The 20,842-nt window shown below is 40.8% G+C and overlaps 1 protein-coding gene across 4 annotated transcripts in view; it reads right to left on the bottom strand.

Annotated features, from left to right (window-relative positions):
* The window catches only part of MSRB3 (methionine sulfoxide reductase B3), an 82,566-nt gene that overhangs the window by 29,107 nt on the left and 32,617 nt on the right, over positions 1-20,842 (bottom strand). For all 4 annotated transcript variants that reach the window (XM_072331972.1, XM_072331946.1, XM_072331963.1 and 1 more), the window contains one exon: positions 10,634-10,662. In XM_072331972.1, the coding sequence (XP_072188073.1) occupies positions 10,634-10,662 (29 nt within the window). The remainder of the gene's footprint in view (positions 1-10,633; positions 10,663-20,842) is intronic.

Below are 20,842 nucleotides of genomic sequence, written 5' to 3'. Positions count from 1 at the left end.
AATATGTTCAGGCTAAGGTTTTTTCCCCACCTCTCTGACAAACACAGAGGGAAGAGAAAATATAGCTCTCTTCTTTCTTATTCAAATTAATGACCTCATAAATCATGTTAATCAAAACACAAGATGTACAATTTTGGACAACATGCACTCAGGCACAGAAAATACTGTGCTTACTCAGACGTTACTTAAAACAAAACAAAACAAAACAAAACCACAAAAAAAAAAAATACACTTTATGGTAGAGAGAAAATAATGAGAAAGATGGCATAGACATTGACTGTAACCATCCTGTGCTACTGTAGTAATCAAGGCACACAGGCAAAAAACACCTCAGTGGTCCTCTATGCCTAGTGTCTGGCCACAGTTGGCTCATCCTCCAAGACAAGCTCCTGAAATCAAATGAGCTATTTCACCTGCTGGAAATGGGGCTGGACAGGTGCGCACACAGCATAACACAGTCTTGCTCTCTCCTCTGTGCCAGAGACTGCAATGAAGATGGTAGCAAGGTGCTCATCCCGCTGCTTATACGTGGCTCCAGCTCTCATCTAGGCTGAACTCAGGCCAAGCACTTCCAAAAGATCACAGCTCAAATGACTCCACTGCTTTCTGAAGTAGGTGCTGCCTTTACTGACCTAGGGATTCCTCCCAGAATGGGATGGGAAAGGCAGGACAGGTAAAGGAAAACACCCAAAGCAACTCTCCTTCTTCCTCAGCCAAAACAAGGTGGCTGGGTTGAGTTGGTTTAACTGTGGAAGTGAGCAGCCAACAAGCAGCAGCTGCTAGACAACCGTGGATGAAAAGGTGGGAACACTCCTCCGCTGAGGAGTCAGGTTTTTCATATTTTTTCTCTGATTTCAGCAAGAAAATCCTCTTTCCATGAGAAACTGAATGAAATTTAGTATTTCAGAGGTCACCTCACCACTTTGCTCTCTGTTCTCCTTTGACCTTATCTATTTTCAAAGAGACATTACTGAAAGCACAATGAGGAACAAGGGATAACCTTTTATAGAATGACTGATGCAGTGGTCTACCAAAGAAGGGTCTAGGAACTACTGAGTCAGCACTTGATTTCCCAGCACAGCCATAGTCACTCTTTAAATCAAGGAAGGGCCCCAACCCAACCTTCTCAGCTGCTTGGTCTCCAGCCAAATAAATGATGAAACTTTCCGTTAGTCACTAGGAAGGAGAGTAACAGTAATTCTCAGGTGAGCAGGAATGAATGGAAAGGGAATGGAAGTACTTAAGATATTTTTTTCTGCCTTTCCTGAAGGGTGGAATGGAGACTGATGAATTTACTGGTTCAATGTAAATTCAAACACACTGGGAGGGAATTGCAGCTTAAAAAGTGACTACTTCAGAAAGACAAATCATTGTGTTTGAGAATGCCATCAGATCGTAGCAGTTACAGTAAATATTAAATATCACCTTAGTAGGATCTCTTCAGTGTTAATGAGGTGCCATCTTTCTGATTTCCCATCCTTTTCCATTCAAAATTTGTGTCATTTCAACAATAGTAGAAAATTCTAGTGGACTGCTTCATGAGGAGTGTCGAGCATCTTTAACTTGTCCAGCATCTTGCAAAATTCATTTCATGAGCTGGCATTGACATGGATGTTCAAATTCCTTCAGACCCCATCACGTTAAGTATCGTTTACATTTGCAAACACAAAGTTGGTTTGCATGTTGTTGTGGTTTTCAGAAATAATTGTGTGTGTGTGAATGATCCTAAGATAATCACATAAAAGCCTGCTTTTCTAGACCCAAGAGCTTTTGGAAGTTTTGTATTCTTTCTATATTCTCTCTTCTATATGCCTTAGCCCTAATCATATCTACACGTAATTTAAACTCCGCTATTATTACATATTGGACTTAGAGGAATTAATTTGTTTATTAATCTATATCCACAGTCATGCATTCTGCTGCAGATAGTATATACTTTGATTGGGTGAAGGATTCTGAGCCTGAGAAGACTATATTGTCTTTCTTCTTCACATAACAGAGATCCCCTTGACACAAATACTGTGGTACCGGTGTTGACTATCATTTAGTTGAATATATTTGCCATGCTGCTTCTTACACTACTTTTCAAAGACTCATTTGCTCAAACTTCATTTGCTCAATAAAAAACAGGATACTTTGCAAAGGCCACCAATTAATTGATTTATGGTGGACTTAGGAGGTGATCTCAAATGAGAAAACCTTTCTGCTGCACCGGGTCTCAGACTTGCTCAACAGAAAGTGACGGTTCTCTCTCTTGAAAGTCTTGTAATGTAAACAAGCTTGACAGATGATGGGCAGGAGGAAAAAGGCATAGGGGAAAAGGACTTTACACAAGGTAACTGAGCTGTCATCCATGCTTGAACTGCGTACAGAATCTATCGTTACCAGTACAACATTAAAAATATGAAGAGCCATCCAAATGACATCCAAATCTGTGCACTCCAGCCACCTACAAACACCTAAGTGGATGCTGGTAGCTTCTGCACCAGAAGAGAGTGGAGACATGAAGAATTCTTGTTTCCTACAGAATTCCTGTTTACTGGGGTCACGCAGTGAACTAAATACTATCCCATTTTGCCATTCTTCAAAATCTCTTCAGAAACATATTTGTGATGCACAGCGCCATAATACTCCACTTACAAATGAATTACAGTTCATCTTCCAAATTACAAAGCAGACAAGCAATTTCCTTCCCCTCTTCATGGTTAAATGAATAGAGTACTAATAAGGCAGTGAAACAATACAACTGACTCGAACTGTACATGGTGTGGGTAAATTGCATTTGAGCTATATAACAATCTCAATGAGCCACAGCTGTGACCAGAAACCTCCCTGCTTGTCCATTCTTAGGGCTTCTCTTGTACGTACTCCATTTTTGTCTAATTAAGTGGGACCATGGTAAAGTTTAATTATCACTGTTATTCTGTAACAGAGCTAATGTGACTGAGTGAATTTTCATCTATAAAGAACAGAAAAAGTCTTTATACTCTTTGTGAAGTTTGTGAGTATGGGATAATTCAAGAGTATCACCAAAAATCCTCTGCTTTGTCCACTGAACAAGACTGCAGCAATGCAAGTAGCTCTTGAAAAGTAATTAGGTAGCCTTGCTCAGTAGGAAGCTGCACAACAATTAACGGGTTAAAAATTAACAGTTAACAGCGAGAATCACACTTCTGTGTTTAAGAAGGCCAGCCCTCCAGTACAGTAAGGATGTTGCACTGCTGAATGTTGCCAACTTGAAAGAGAAATTTCCCAACTAACAAAAATAATTTTCTTATAGATCGAAGCTGTGATAGAAGAAAGTACACGCCTATGACAAATAAAAAAGGCTCAATCTACATTATAGCTTCTGTTATAACTGAACAGAGCACTGCCATTTCATGTAAGAAAACGATGATATAACATCTTCTAAGACAACTTTTTCCAAATTGCTTCTAAAAGATGAGTTTTTGTTTTTGTTTTTGTTTTGTTCTATTTTGTTTTGTTTTGTTAAGTAACTATTTATAATGAAATAAAAACTAGAAAAAGAAAGATCAACTTTAGTAACTGGAAAAGGCGGTAAAAAATTCCTCCTAAATAGATCTGATGAATTTGCTTACATGAACAATATTAAAATGGAAAACCTAAATCTAAATGTTTTCATTACAGGGCCAATTTAAGCACATTGCAAGCCTCCCAGCAAGGTCCTGAGAGCGAGGCAAGAAAGAAACAGCAATGATTATTGAAGTGCGTGTTAGACAAAAATAGAAAATTGTATTTGCCTTTGTTGATATTATATTCCTGGCTCCTTGAGCAAGGTCTTTTAATGCACAGTTCTTACCACGTGGCAAAAAAGTGCTCCGTGGAGGAGTGGCACAGTGAGCATGTGTGAGCACAGTTTGGTAGCTCCTCTTTTAATGAGACACAAACTGGACTTACAGGAGGGAGGCATACATCATTCAAACAATACAAAACAGAAATCGCACAAATCTTTTAACATAGAAAGATTTTAGTCTGTTGTGATTATGACCAAGGCCACTGGCCTTCAGTTGCTAGATTCACAGATCTAGCTTCCCGAAATCAACAGTCTTCCCATTGATAATTCTTCAGCAGCTGAGAAGAATTGTGCCCTCTGACAGCAAGTAATAGCCAAGCTCAGATGCAAAGATGAACTGAGAAAGTGAGAGAAGAAACAACTGCAACTGGAAACCCAGCAATAGGACTCATAAAGGTGCACATCTGGAATCCTCTTGCAGCTGGCAGCCTTCTTCAAAAAAACTAGACAAGCAAGCTTTCCTGCACGCCTACATTTTTAATCAGACTTCACTAATTAAAACACTGTTCTGTATATTGAAATAATTTGACCATATTTTGCCATACTTTACAAGAGATAGAATAGGATGGCAATCACTTACTGCAGGTCAGCGCTGTTACTAGCACATAACTCACTGGGATGTATCACTTACATGTCCCAGCCATCCATATTCCAGATCACACTGTAGTGTGGCCCTGAAAGTATTCACCAGATGGTTCAGTTTGCATCTGGATGTAAAGACTCACCCCACTGCTGATCAAATATAACAGACTGTGCTTTCCAGCCACTGCATCCTTAATGATCTGCTCATAAAGTTGTCAATGCCAAGAGCAAAACAGCGCTACCAGCTAATGACAAGTAAGATCATCTGAGCTGCTGTTCTGTTTAGGCAGCTGCTCTCTCCCACTGCTTCACTGTCCCAGCTCATGTACCCTTTTGAGGATCCATACAGTCATGGTGGCCAGAGAGAAGGAAATAACTCTTAATTAAGAAGGACACTCTGGAGAGGAGGTTTGCCTCATCCAGAAAGCTGTGCAGCACCCCTGCTCTTCAGTATCCATGCTGATTTTTGCCACTTTCCCTGTTACAGACTCTGATGGTAATCTGTTTATGTTTTTATATCAAATTCCTTGATCGTAGGTTGACTTGAATTCACTTGATACGATTTTGTTATGAACACCAAATGTCTTTCTCCCCCAGCTCCTCAGCCTTGTGAAGAAGAAATTAAGAACAACTCCAACAATCTGGATGCTGTTTCTGGATGAAGAAGTTGACATCAATAAACTTCAGAAATTGAGTCTGTTATCTGTACTTAGCTCTACCTTCCAGCTGATAGATGGATGACATTACTTGCTGCTACAGAGACTTAAGGTTTCAGGCCAGTTCAGTGTCTTTTATATTTCCCTAGTAGCAAGAATGAGAAAGGGATGTTCACTTTCAAGATGTCTCGGTTTTCATTTATTTCTTACTCAGAAGCTCTCCTTGTACTCTTATAGTTGTACTGATGGCTTTCATGCAGCGGGACTGATAAGAGGCTAAGGGAAATCAGGGCTGATAGAGTTTGGAAGGTTTACTGCTGAACATCTGGAAGCATAGCTGAGAGGAATTTATGAGAGAAAAAATATCTGACCACCTCAACCTTATAATTTTCTTTGACTGTTTTCTAACACCTGTGCTGAATCATGTAGCCTAGCAAGTCAGTACATTGTAGGGCCTTATTAAGGGAATTAGTAGTAAATACAGAGGCAAGAGAGGAAAGGATGGCGACTTATCTGGACAAAAGCGTGACAGCACAGTACAGAGCTGAAGACATGGGGATACACTCTTCCTAGTGGAAAAAAACAACATGCAAAGAGGAGAAAAACCTACAGAGTCATGAGTAGACGCTGTGATTCCAGACAAGACAAGTGAAGGAAATTCCAGAAACTGTCGGGGTCTCTACAGCTTGCTTTGTATTTGATTGCTGGGGTGGCAAGGATCCAACAAAAGCTGACGTGTGGCTGTCCCTCAGGACAGCCTCTAGCTACACGGGCAGCTATTATAGCTTAATTCCTGATGCTAATCAGATGGTTTTCCAGAGTATTTATGCAAATGGAGACACAAAAACACACAGATAATCTGTACATTTTGCTTAATCTGTATAGATGTGTGGTTCAGTCAGGCAGGGAGAGGAGAGTGTTTTTTGGAGATGCACATCTGTGTGCATATATCTTCTGAGAGGAGTGCCAGCTGGCACAGGAACATGGCTGAAGGCAGCCTGCACCCTTGGGCACATCTCCCTCTTCTGCCAGTGCTCAGAGGTATCTCTACAGCACAGAGCCTTCATCACTGTCATTCACCACACTCTGCTTGCCTTGACTTCCTCCATTCAACCATCTGAGTGACATGCACACAATAGAGACTCCATTGGCGTCTGAGTGCATTGTCCAGGGATTTGTCCCTTCTTTTTAACACAGAACTCAGATTTCTTCCCCTTCGTAATTTCACCACCAACACTATCACTTGAACATCACACGGCTTGCGGCCACAGTGACATGCAGGATACACCAAATGTTTCAGGGGATGCCCCAAGAAAACTCCGGCCCTCCCTGCAGGCAGTAGGAAACCCACCGCTACCATCCGTGCCACGACAGTTGTCTGAATTGTCTATGCTTATTTTTCTATTACTAAAGTAGGATTAACAGCATTCAGTGATGACTTTTTAGATCCACAAGTTCTCCCTGCTATCAAACACCGCTAAAAGCCCCTCTGCTTGTATCTTAATTAAAAAATAAATAATTTCCTCAACTTACTATTCCAAGATGTTTCTTATATTTTAAAATTCCCTCTTATCAGCCTTGTATTGCCCTGTACCAAAAGCAAATGCGAGCCCTTACAATTTGCCAACCAAGCGCATAACACTACAAGCATTTTAGACGCTCCCAAAATACTCATAATTGGAACAAAATTGATACAGCTGTGCTTTCTGTGGTTTACTTTGTTCCTTCACAAATTTTGAGAAAGACTATATATACATATATATATGTATGTATTTTTTTTTTTTTACAACCTTTCTCGCTTTCAAGTACTTTTTTAGAAAAATCTATTTTCAGTACCAGGGAAATCCATCATATTATGACAGGAAAGCAAAATTGTTTCATTTCATAAGATCTTCTAACAGCATGAAGCTAATCCCCTGGCCTCTGAGACAGAAACTCTGCCAGCTAGACTTATAAAGTCAGCAGAGAAAAAAGTTTCTCAGATGGAACTGTTAGTCTTGATATGAAGAATGTGCGTCCCCTACAGATGTTATAGCTATTTATATGATAAATCCCGATCACCACTATAGGAATTCTACAGCCTTCTTTTAAGTTAATTCTCAAGTTCAAATTAATCTTCTTTTGACAATGTTTGCCTAATATTTCAGTGTTGAACAATATTTCCACGGTTTCATTTACAGTGAGCCTACTGGGCACTTTTAAAGCTATATCCCAGACTTTGTACTTGCTTTAGAAAGACTTCTTTCAGCTCTTCTATACTTCACACGTATTTCTAGGAAGGAGAAGTACAATAAGCATTGATAAATGTTTAACAGGGGCACATCTAGACTTGAAAGTTAACTGGAATTAACATTAAGGTTAATTTAGAGCATGCGACAGGTTGTAGAACAGCTCCCTGCAGGAAAATACTCATTCTAGAATGAAATTATCTAATTCTCAGGTTCAACACTTGACTGTTTTGAGTAACATGAGATATGCTCATACAAAGCATAGTTGTGTCCATTTGCAGGATTGTTACTTTACTCAGGAATCACAGTCTGGGGAACTCGAACCGAAATGAGGGACATGAAAGTACCTTAAGGTGTCTCCGAGGGACTCAAGGTCATGTAAATGTAGAGTCACTGGTTTCAAATGGCAGTAACCCTTTTAAAAGCAATGTCACGTTTACACATCTCAAAGGCACATGCATTATGCATTATGCAGAACGTGGTGCTACACAGGGCATCACATCCCCTCATACAAGAAAGAGATTTTTTTTGCAAAGATGCTTCTCTGCCACCACCAATGCATCCCTCCTCTCGCTGCCTCAACTGTCCTGATTGCCCAGAAGCAGCAGGAGGGTTGAGCTTAATGTCTGCTTTGTGGATTGGGATGGCAAATTGTTTAGTGGAGAAACAAAAACAGTGATGCTTTATTTGGGTGATACATGTTGACTTGAGCTCAGTGTCTCCATGTCTCTGCTTCTCTCGCTTTCTGTCAACAAAAGATAAACTCTGAAAGTGCTTATACTATCTGGCCATCAAGAGCAGCTTTGTGGAAGAACTGAGCACCATCCCTGCAAAGTCAGGCTGCTGTACTTTTCACAAAGATAAAGGTTTTTTTCAGCCTTGATGTTTCCAGCTATGAAGTGCACTTTAAGGTTATGAACTTTCTGCTTTTTCTTCTATCTTCTAACAACTATCCTTGGATGTGACACCAAAAGAGGCGGCACTGATAAGACCAAGTCATTAAAACTCTGTAGTTCTCAATTCCAAGGATAACATTTGTGGCAAAGGATAGAAAGAGAGCCAGAGCCCAGTCTGAGCTGTCAGCCACCCACACTGTCATGCACTTGGGAGAGGAGCCTTCAAACCTTGGGCAGCTGGCTGGTGTCCATGGTAGGACTATTCTGACCAACATCTTCATTGGGGGCATAGGGGAAGGAATCACAAGCAGAATGTGAAAGTGAGGTGCTGCAGTAAAAGGAGGAATAAATCTTAAAAGCTCCACAGCCCTGGACATGCCTGTACTGCATTCCTGATGATATGAATACAAAGCACTCTGAAGTGGAAAGTGACACAGCGCAAGGCCTTAAACTCCTGGTGACATCCATGGTGCCTGTTAACACTCAGCAAAATAAAATTAGCCGACCACCTGCCGCAGAGAATTCTGGTGTAAGTCCAGAGAATATTTAGGAGCAGCAAAAATTGTAGAGACAGAGATCTTGGGGCTTTCACTGATCATTTCTATTTACACATTTTTCATGTGTGATCTACAATAAATGGTCCTGACTTCCAAATTTCCTATTGCAGCATCTGGCCTTGTACAAGCAATGCTTACTCAGAAATGCAGTGATGCAGAGCAGTGCTTGCCAGCCAGTCCATGGGCAACCAGGCTTTCCAGTACATCTGGGAATGCAACGGTAGAAGACAGCCTGTGATCAGAATGTGAGCCCATACACAAGGGAAAAAAGCCTGTGGGGCCCACACAGATGAAAAAGAGACATTTAAGAGCTCACATTCAGCCTACAGAGCCCAGAAAGAGAGGTGATATCTACTGAGCAGGTGTTTGCCATCGCAGCGATGGTGCCGACAGTGCACAGATACTCTGAGCTCCCAAGGAGATCCCACAGCCCTCACCTTCATGGCCAAGGGCAGAGGCACATGGTGGGAGTGCTGCTTCAAAGCAAACATCAGAAGAGTGTTTGTAGCCTAACCTGCTGAGGAAATCATCGTTCCACGGACAGCATTTTCTCCTTAAGAGAAAAGTGAGACATTTGACATTCTGCTCCGCACCATGCTTTTGGTGTCTTTATTAATAAGGAAAGGAGGTGACGGCACAAAATGTGTGAAGCTATCCTCCCTTGTAAAACTGATCTAAGAAACAATCTTAGCATATAGTTCATTCAAGTAACCTTGAACTCTCAGACTAAAATCATAATAGAAGCAAGATGACTCAAGTATACAAGCCATAGGAATTAGCTATATAAATGCTTCCTGCTGTAGATCTCACTCCCATACAGTTCCAAAGATAAAATCTAGTGCGGAAAGAAAAAGCAAAGTAATACCTCACATTTCAAACCCAAATCATGCTGCAGCTGGGATAAAAGGGAACATGCTATTTCATAAATAATCTGAGTAATATATATTGTAAAATTCATATCATTATAAGCAATTACAACCACCGCATTAAGCAAATCATATGGAAGATAACTTAAACACAAGGTTGGCCTGAACACAAGATTGCTATAATATCAGACTTTGGGTTTACAAAGTCTTTTCCATCCTAACAAAAAATAAATTTAGAGCTATCGTTTCAGGCACTGGGCATTCCAGCCAGTTTCAGGACAACAGCCTATTCTTAATCTACTGCTGTTTAACGTTAGGGAGTGCCCAAGAATAGTTAACCGAGTAAGTAAGTCTGCTATTAAAAGCTGTTTTTCTCCTAACCGTTCTTCTGTTTGCTGTGCTGCGTTTTTTGTCTGGTTAGATACACATTAACCTGTTAGACTGACCTTCACTTCCCTCTCAATCCCTACAACACATTAAAATTCTTTAAAAAGACAACTTGAGAGAGATTGCCTTTTGGTAAACCTCCTAGAGAGAGCCCTACAGACTGGTCTGGCATGCATTGTGTACACGCATCTGTCATGAAAATTTGATGACAAATCATCTGTTTCCTGACAGATAGGCTGCACTGACTTCAAATTCCCATGAAATGTCTTTGTCCACCAGGAAGGAAAACATTCCCCTTTAAAGCAGCCATCGTTTTCAAAACTTCACTTCAGTCCTCCATTTGCTTCAGTCTGCATTATCAGTTTTTGTTCACTAATTTTTCTGGATCAATCGAAGTCCGTCAGGAGATACATCTTCCTGATCGTCTTTTGGGAAAACGTTAGAAGACAGGATGTAATGAAAGGAAAGAAAGCAAATGTTTCTCACAGTCATGACGCTGTTTGCAGAGGGTGAGAAATGAAGATCCTTTTTAAGACTGACCTACCCCAGTTTGTTTAAAACTAAACTGAACTTGAACTGATAAACTACTCTTTTGAGATTAACCTGAGTAGTGTACATTCAGCAAAACACTGTAAATCTAAACATACCTGAATTGGAGTCAAACTTCGTTTCTGACCTGCAAAAGAAAATAAAAAGATCACAAGTTACAAGATCTGCTCCACGCCATAAAAGCCTTTTGACAGACTGATACCCTCCCAGCAAAAGTCGTATTTAACAAGGCTATCTGCCTGTCTGTGTTAATATTTAATGCATTCAATAGCATTTGAACCCAAAAGATAAATAAGATTCTTAATGTTTTGGGCTTTTACTCTTACACTTTTTATACTGTTACAAGGAAGATATTTTAAAAGACGAATCGCAAAATGAATGCAGAAAATAGAGCGTAAATTTAAAACAGGATTAACGTATAAGCTGTTATTCACGACATACTGTTGTTCCTAACAAATAAATATTGTTTTCATTCATTTTCATTTTTAAAAAGTCATTAACGGGATTTAATTTATTCGTGAATGTTTCCAATCTATTTTTGAAGCAGATACCATTTCATCAATGTCATATGTATTGTATCCAATGATCTGCACTTAATTGAACAACATCCTAGGAGGGTTTTGTTTGTGTGTGTCTTCAATTTACTCACTCTGCACATAGGAATAAGTGGTTTGATTTTCCTAGAAGTGGAAAGCAGGGGGTGGAAGAGAGGGAGAGAGGAAGGGAGCCAGACCTAAATTTTAACTTGTTTTAAAGTCTTCTCAAAAAGACAATGATGTGTGCATTATGCATCATTAGCTTTGGTCGTGCACTACAGATTTCTCTCTCTCTAACAAGCGCTGTTTTCTTCTAAGGGCTTAGCACTTAGCAAATGAACCCTATAACCTGTATATTTAATAAAAGGAAGAAAAAAATTAGCCCTTGTGGGAACATCATGTTTCAGATATAGGTTAATAATACTTGTAAATGTAGAAGCCTTTGAAGATCTCAATTCAACTGTGGGAAAACTTAAGTTGGGTAATTACTCTCAAGATGCTGCTGATGTGCTGTCAAGCAGAATTAACCCTCTGACTAGGCCTATCTACACAATCTGCTATAAGACAGCATTGTCTATATCTCGCTCTCAAACCAATTAGCGGGCATGTTCCGATCAGGTTCATATTGCCCCCTAACAACCAGCAGTACGCACGGTTGTGGCTGTCACAGTGGGACACCAGCTCCGGCCTGCGGGAGTCGCGTTAAAGGACATTACATGGGCAGGAAAATGTGTTTCCCCAAGAGTTCCAAGGGGGAACCATCTAAGGGGATCTTTGTATGTTGCAGCAGGGAGAGGATGTATTTTTGGAAGTTGCGGTCCTTTAAAAAGCAAACAAACAAATACCAGCAGAACCAACAGTTTATAAGCTCGTGCATGCAAATACCTGCCGGTGCATTTCACACATCCTCTATATATTTTGCATAATTGGCATCATAATACCCCTACTAATGATCTACGCTGCAGCAAAAAATTACAGTCAGATCAATCCTGATGAAAAAGCGAAACAGCCTGAACTATTGGTGTAAGCAGCTAAAGCCATCAGAGAGGAAACAACTCCCTCCTCCCTTCCTGCTCAATCTCTGCCTTCCCCCAGTACGCAGTCTGTTATATCCTAACTATAGCTCAGGTGGTGAAAAGATGGAAGGGAAAAATCACAGTTTAACTTCCTAATGGACAGAGAACCATCAAAAGCACTGATGCTGAAATGCCTTTCGAAATTCCACCAGCAACAACTGCCCAGCCGCCAATCATGCTGTCATTCAGTAACACCTTTCAGTTTCTATTTATGCACGGAATGAAGTTCTCACCCTACAAACGGTCTCTGTCAGGCAAGTGGTGCCTTGTACCTGAACACTCTGCTGATGAAGTTGTAGGCAACACTTCACACGCCCTGCTCATGCCTCTGCAGGCCTCAGCCTTGCACAAAAGCCCTCAGCAGCTACCGATGCAGAATAAAAGAAATACTGACATTTCAATTTTCTTCAGGCAAGGAGAGTTTCCAGCAGAGCTCTTTTTTAAGTGTCAGCCACCAGATGATCAGCTCATTTCCAGTTTTCTACTCCCAAACAGGCCCTCGCAGGTTTATAACTAACCTGTAATTTACCGCCATAGTAAACCAATAAAGGGTGAATTACTTGCATGTTTCTCTTTATTCATCTGTTAATTTTTTTTGGTGACAGACATGACACCCAGAACAAAGCCCAGAAAAGGCCAGGAGGGTCTGCTGCAGCAGAGCTGGGGGTCACCAGCAAAGCGTAGCAACCTTCTGGCCAGCATCCCATGGGGACAGTGTCTGGGCATGGCTGTGATGGGTTGATGGCTGGATCTGACAATCCTAGAGGTTTTTCCAACCGTAATGATGCTATGATTCTATCCTGACAGGTTGCTTGGTCTTCAGTAGTACATGCCTTTTGCTGCTTACTTTTTCTTCTGCTGAAGTTTCATGATACAGCACTGCACAGCCACTGTACTGACTCATGATGCCACATGCTGAAAGCTGTGCAAGATGGGGTTGGTGACCTTTCATTCACCTTGGCATGGACAGAGGCCCTCCATCTTGCAGCAGTAACAACTAGCCCAGGGGCTAAGATGGCAGAGAGTAGGTGGGGGGGGAGGGTGGGTCACAAGGGTCACCGAGCAGCGTAATGAGCACCAAAGCTCCACACAGTCATAAATTACTGGACAGCAAATCAGGAAACCGATACGGGGAGATAAATGAATAGAACTTTGTCTGGCAGCAGCAGAATGGCTATGAGAGAAAATACAACATGGGAGGTAGCACTGGAAGCCACTGATGGCCTTAACCTTTGTCATGGCCATCGTGGCACATGGGAAAACAATGCAAAACTTAAGGCACGGTATTGTAGACATGGTTAGATGTCAGAAAGGTGAGGAAAGTGGGAAGAAGATAATAATACTTCCTGCAGCTTCAGAGGAACCAGCACTTCTCCCCTAGATCTTTTGGCACTTTGTATCGTTCTCTTTATAGCACACTAGGCAAATGTATCAGAAATTAACTCCACATAAGTGTTAAGAATCTGCAGCTAAAAAGAGGTCCAATAAATAGAACGTAGTTAAAGTAAGTTCCAAAGGAATGTTCCACTACAAACAAAAATACCCACTGTGATTCCTTTATACTTTCAGTACCACAACAGATAGGAAAAAAAAAATTGTGTGCGTTTTTTGTCATTGCTGTACATGTTCTGATATCCAACCTAAACATCCCACCAGATAAGATGCCCTCTATATAGCCAGGTGCTTTATAAACTTGTTGTTTATCGTTTATTACACTGGAAGGTAAATTTTGAAAACACACCATATTTGTGTATATTTTCTATGCATTTGCCCCATGGAAATATTCTGAAAGTCAAGGAATTATTCAGAAATATCTTTGGGAAGGAATCTGTATGTGAACAAAAAGAACAAGGAGACACTTACCAAGTGCTTTCCTTTTCCAGCTGTGATATGACTCAGACACATACAACACGTAGAAATACAACTGCTAAGTAGCTCAATTACCAAAACTTAGTTGACAAGGAAATAGGAAGCTATTGGAAAGGTTTAGCTAAGGACAAGGTACCACAATACTTATAAGTACCTTAGAGATGGTTAAATCCATCACAAACAACAAAATACAAAGACAGAGAATTTGTCTGTACTGTGAAAAGGTGAAGGATTTGGACCTAGGTCTTTTAAAATGAGTCATAAACCTGATCCTCTGGATGCCAAGTAGTAAGAGAGTGGGCTTGTGGCAAAGAGAGGTGGAAAAGCACTTACTGTTGCATTAAAACTGGCATTTTCTTTCACCCTTTTTTATCAGGTTTTCATCAGGTTTATTAAGATTTGGTCAAAGACCAGTGAACATTGAGAACAGTCTTAGAAAGCAAAACAGCCCTCTCAGAAAGCAATGAAATCTCTGTAGTTCTGATCCTTGTAACAGTTCCTTTCTTTGTGATAGTGAGGGAGTCATTGGATCTTCATGGCTTTCTTACACCTTTGCATTAGCAGTTTATTCCAGACTGTTTATTTGCTAAGTTTTGCTTCAAGTTTGTTGAGCACAGCATGGGAAGGGTCAGAAGCTGAAAATACTGCTCCTCTCTGACAAGGGCTTCAAATAAACATCTTCTGCAACTGTAAAAATAATAGTCGCACCTCTGGTACAACTTCCTTCACAAAGCACTTTATTCCACGCTGTCATTGGCTGTTTGCTGAAGAGACAATGATCTAGCAGGTTCCAGACATAATGCAAAGCGACCAGTGTCCTGGCCCAGGTCACTGAGAAGAATAAAATCATTCCTCTCTTGGCAGTTTGCACCCAGTAGTACAGAAAATACTAAGCTGGAGCATCAGCTTTCTTGGCTACAGCACTGCTGCTAAGTTAAAGAAGGCCAAGACAGAAGTGCTCAGTTGTGTGCACATTGTGGACACTGTGCTGGCCTAAACCATGCTTGTGAGAGCCAGCACATTCCTGGGCAGGACAAAGGCAAGGCACAGGGTTGCACAGGCCAGGCACCATCTCCTTGAGCAGCATTAAGACCACACTGCTCCACTGTGGAGCAGAGGAGAATTTAGGCTAACAAACACCAGCCATGCCTTGACACCTGCTTTTAGGACCAGAGAAGAGGCTTTCATCCATTTTGTAGACAGGTGTGGACACAGCTCTTTTCTCCTGAAAAAGTAAACTATCGGCTGGACATACTCACTGACCTTACTCACGAGCCCAAGCCCCAGGTAGCAAGGCAAGCTTCCAGAAGGAAAAACACAGAAGTATTCCAATGTAAGAATGAGTGCCTGATGAGTACCTAGGAATTTACAAGACTGCCATCATCAGGGAGTCTGAGGAGTGTTAAGGACCAAGGCAGCAGAAGAAGCAAAGCTGAGCCATTATGGCCAGGGGACAGGTACCAAAGTGCCTAATAAAGTGAAACTTCTCATCAGCACTTCCCATTTCTGGGTATGCATAATGGCTCTCTCTCTTCCACCCTCATGTGAATTCTCTGGTATAATACAATAATATATATGTTATTTATAATAATATTATCTGGAATAATCTAATAATGTAGCTGAACTCTTGCTCAGGTCTCTCCTCAGAGAGGTCATGAATGCGATCTCTCTCCCAACTTCACAAAAGATTGAAGCACTTAATATCATTGAGGTTTAATATCTACTCCCTTGTCAAATTTGGCTGAAATTGACAAGTAGATTAAATAATAAGGTTTTCTTATTGAGAAAGGATTGACACACAGACAGCATGATCCTGTGAGCCACATTTCCCTAGGAAGCCTTCTTACTGATGTATTTTTAATGTTGCTTTCCTAGCCTATAGAAAAAAAAAAAAGACTGATTCACTGCTGATGCAAGCTGTGAGAATTTCTGTTCTGCACACTGATGAACAGATTCAAAAAGAGCATTTGAACATGATGTTAGTCAGTGTGTACTCTGTGGGTGAGCTCTGCCCAGAGTTTGCTTTAAAATGAGAGTTAAAAATAGGTAAATATAGAAGCCTGCACTTCTGTAATCATAATCCATAACAATCCACTGTACTTGACTTTTATTTCAGATACATATGCACATAGTAAGGCATAAGGCAGATTAAGACCAGCTGAAATTTGCTTCTCCAAGCTGTGGGACTGATAAGCAGTCAGTACAAAGAAGTGTGTTTTCATATAAGGGAAATTAGATATCAGACTTTAAAAATGACAGACAATAAAGGGAAACTTTACAGTAAAATCAATGGAAATTATCTATTCATATTTCTATGATTACAGAAATCTTTGTATTTATTTCTTTGAATTTCTTAATATGTTCTACAGACATTTGCAATTCAGCAGCGCTCAGCAATAAGTAAATTGAAGCAGTTTCACAGGCTTGTCTCAATGAGACTTTGAAATATCTAAAGTGGTGAATTTGAAGTCCTCTGTTCCTTCTTTTTTCAACCCTAATTCCCACCTCCTATAAAATCTACATCAATCCTTTGCCTTTTGGAAATCATACTTGTTGAAAATTCCCCTGTGAACAATGAGATCCCCCATCTTGCTGCACTTGTTTGCCCTGCTGGAGACAGTCTTGTCCAGACAGCTCTGAGGACGACAAGAACTGTGCTATGCTAATTTCAGTCAAGGTGATTAAGAGCACACAACCACTTGTTGCCCAAAAGACTCAAAGCGAAGACACAGCTGATTCAAAACCAAGGCTGGTTTCTACCCTAAATTAATAGAGCAAGAGGAAACCAATGCTTGTTGATAGCAACTTCACTGGTTTTTATAAATACATCATCCTTTTCTAGGGGAGAGTCACAAAAAGCTGCATCGGCTCTTACAAGTTTTCAGATCCTGAAGCTCCTCTAAGCTATGTAAGACCCAAGATTTGGGTTCAGAGGGAGAACTGTTTGATGTCACTCCTGCTGACTGATTCCTACACAAGCAAAAGCTTACTTATTCTAAATGAGTTTTATTAAAAGGAAGTTCCTGGTTTTGACACACAAAACTAGAAATTTTATAAGGAAACTGAGAGTCAGTCTGGATGGATGAGGTTGCTTCAGCAGGTCTATTAGACCTATTATATCTTGTCAGAGATGCTACAGCAAGTATTTCATATGGGCTAGACAGCCAGTGCTGGTTTGTCATTTGGTCTGCCCCAATAGTGAAAACAAAGCTATGGATCTATGGATGGATGCTATGGATCTAGCCTAATGACCAAAATCCTCCCTTATGTTATGGAGAAAAGGGATACCTTTCTAATGGCAGCATCACACAACTATGCTTTGCTCTTCTCCTGATTTACTTTTAGCTGCCTGAGAGATGTTGGGAAGACCAGATACAGTTCATTGAAAACTGAATGAAAATATGACATAAATACGGGTGTTCCTGTTTCTCCTACCACGTGTTCAGAACAGCCAACACCATTACCGAGAGTTCCTTCCAGGAAGCAATAAAGGCAGTGGTGGGTGATTTATTAAGACTTGGCAGTTCTTCCCTTGGCCCTAAAAATTGGAAACTGACACAACAATAATATTTCTTTTTTAAAGGGAAGTCATTCTCCTCAGCTTCCCAGTTCAACCCATATATTCCACGCCTTTCTCACACGGTCTTGCATATGGTAAAGGACATAGCTGTAGCTTATTAAATATGGAATATTCTTCTCCTATGGTAATAGTGCAAGCTGCAGGTTTAATGCAGGCCCTTCTAACCTCTGCTTGCCATGGCAGTGGGCAGAATGATATTCTAGCAGAGAATGCAAGACAATTCCTTGACAAGGCAGTGGGCAGAATGATATTCTAGCAGAGAATACAAGACAATTCCTTGACAAAAATGAAGTAGGTGCTATCCTTAAATATCATCAGCCTTTAGAAAATACTGAATTTACTCGGGCCATTGGTGGCTTTCTGCAAACTGACATGGAAACAAGCACTACTGCTGCGGAGGCTGTCCAGCCATAAACATGGCACACAAAGAATGAACACTGGAGAATACAGCTCACAGGTACTGAGTTTTTTTCTTGGTAGCTCAGTTTTCCGCTGGATCAACGTGCAGTGAAGGGGAAGCCATGAAGAACCACCTAGAGGAAGGTGGGGGGCTGAGCCACTGCCTTTAGCATGAGCCTGCTGCTGGACTGGGGTGTAACACAGTGTAACATAAAACCGCACATAGGCTGGCTTGCAGAAAAGGAGATACTTGAGATTAGTTTATTGTCTCTCTCATTTATTGCTTTCTTTGGGCAGCTGTACCGGGATGTAGGAGACTGTCTGGCGTGAAAGTTCAGAAATGGAGTAATTAGATTCAATGGCAAGATTATGGATTTTATGCGTGAGCCACCTTTGATTGTGGAAAAAGTTAAAGCATGTTCTCCATAAAGCTTGGGAGGTTTCTCATAACACTAGTACAAGTAGGTAGATGAAGAGATGTTAAATTCCTAATTGTTTCTTTTATCTTTCCTGTGATAGAGACAGAGTTCTGTTTTAAAGACGTACCAAAAACCAGGTCTTTCATCTGGAGTGTAAAATTCATGTGTTCCCTGACCTCGTGTGTCACATGGTAATGAAACAACGTAAATCAGAAATGTTAAAAGTTGAAGTTTGTTAATATTACTGCTGAAGCTTCAGTCCCTTTCCCGGTTAAACTGACAGGTCCATTGTCCAAATATATATATTTACAGATTACAGCGACATGAAGAAAAAAATTAATGGACACCCAATGAGAACCAAATGGAAATACAAGCTTCAGATGACTATCTGGAAATTAAAAAGAAAGGAAAGGAAAAAGAAAGATAAAACTAAAAACCGCCTGCATGCATTTTAACTAGGGCAATGGCCTTTCTTTGTGTTGTCCTACCTCCTTACTCCAAAGCAAATAGCCTGGTGATTTATACTTTGTGGAGAAAATTTACTAAGAAACATACATTTTGCATTCTCTTATTTATGCTTCCTCCTCAGTTTAGTTGGCAGGGCTGAAGGAGGCACCAGGACACAGGAATGTATCTTCTCTAGATGAAAAAAAAATTGTCTTCACAGTGCTAAAGCCAGTTTTGTTGGTGCTGAGTGTAACACCCTCCATGGATCTTGCAGGCGAAAAGACAGATTAGGAGAGTTCCTGCTGATACTGCAGTGACTGCACCAGTATTAAAAGAGCACCCATCACACCTCAACTCTGCGGCTGTACCTGGCCCCACAAACAGAACTGATGGGCCCCTACAGCCTTCTCCATTTGTTCTCACCTTGGCCAGTCACGTCAGCAGAACCTGCAGGACTCGGAGGTGGTGAGAGCTCAGTGCCGTAAAGCAACACAAAGGCTTGGGAAACTTGGGACACAATGAGGAAGGCTTTTTCAGGTGCCCACTGGCCTGGGAGTTATTAAAAATAAAAAACAACTTCCCTCTTTCCTCCTCTCTCCTCCCATAAAATCCATGGGGAGCCTCAAAGAGAATCTGAAAACAGGGATATTTCCATATAGCTCCTTTCACAGAGGGAAATCCAACTCATTACCTTTAACTTACAAAAGTCGAGTATGCCAAAGCATACTGGCTTTTAGATAATCACAAGTAAGTCTCCTGTTGCACTTTTTTTCCCATATGAAATGGATTGTGAAAGTGACTGGAAAGCAGTTCACATTCATTGATGCGAACTACTGCTGTCCAAATCTCACCTTACAAAAGAAATTACTCTTTCTCCAGCAGACGACAGAAAGGAAGCCAGTCTTGAAGGTACAAGGTGAAATCCTGGCTCCATTGTATTCATTTGCTAAACGTGAATTGACTTCAACAGAGCCAGGATTTCTCCCACAAAGATTTAGCTATAGTAAGCAGGGGAACGTCTAAGTGGCAGAGTAGAAAAACAGGTTTTGGAGCCTTTAGACCCCAGTGCGTTACCCCAAGCCAAGCACCACAATAACACATGACATGAGAATATTGCCTTGGCTGAGCTCATAATGATCAGTTTTCCAACTCAAAAGATTCACATCATTACTACAGTTTCTGCAGGTCATCTAACAGAGAAATCAAAGTTAACAGAGATGAAGTGCTTTTCTCATCTTTACAGACAGTCTCTTGAGAAAAACTATCCCTGCCACATCTTGTGATTCCGGAGCTACATCAATTTTATTTTCCTTCGTAACCTATTACCAACCCAGTTTTCTGTACGCTATGCTGGCCATCCCGCTTTGAGCTGCCGTGAAGGTGCCTCTCCAAGTGAGAGGGCTGAGACGCTGTGAACTGAGGGAAAAACAAGCAAGAAATGGAAATCTTCATCCGAATGAAGACAAGTGGCCAAAAATATGAAAAAAATACGCAACAGAAATGGGGCAGAACAATGCAGTGATTGAGAAAATTCAATCAGCGCTGCTTCTACCACCAAATTTAGAGCTGTAATTCCCACAGTACTTCTAAAGAGTATTTGTCACGCAAGACACAAAATTTATGATGTCTTTCTTAATCCTTGCCTCAGTTTCCAACTCAGCTCTCTGCGCGTGTTAATTGGGATGGATGAAAATCCAGTAAGTGATGTCATTTTCCTGGGTTTTGTTTGCTTAACTGCTTGAATTCTAAAAAAGCATCTGCTTATTTCTCCATTCTCGCACACAATGCTGTAGCACGGATGCAGCATTGTCACACAGCATCCAGATCTTAAAGCTGTGTGCTAGTAATGCTAACGGCCAGAACTCAGTGCTATCAGAGCACCAAAATACCGTATTGTAAGTTGGCATGGGTGCATATGGAAAAAGAAATACATATACATATAGATTTTAGTCAAAATGCCCATTTTAGTACAGTGTTATCT

The sequence above is a fragment of the Excalfactoria chinensis genome, chromosome 1 (assembly GCF_039878825.1).
Source record: "Excalfactoria chinensis isolate bCotChi1 chromosome 1, bCotChi1.hap2, whole genome shotgun sequence".
NCBI lineage: Eukaryota > Metazoa > Chordata > Aves > Galliformes > Phasianidae > Excalfactoria > Excalfactoria chinensis.
This window is presented reverse-complemented; position numbering and strand designations above follow the sequence as displayed.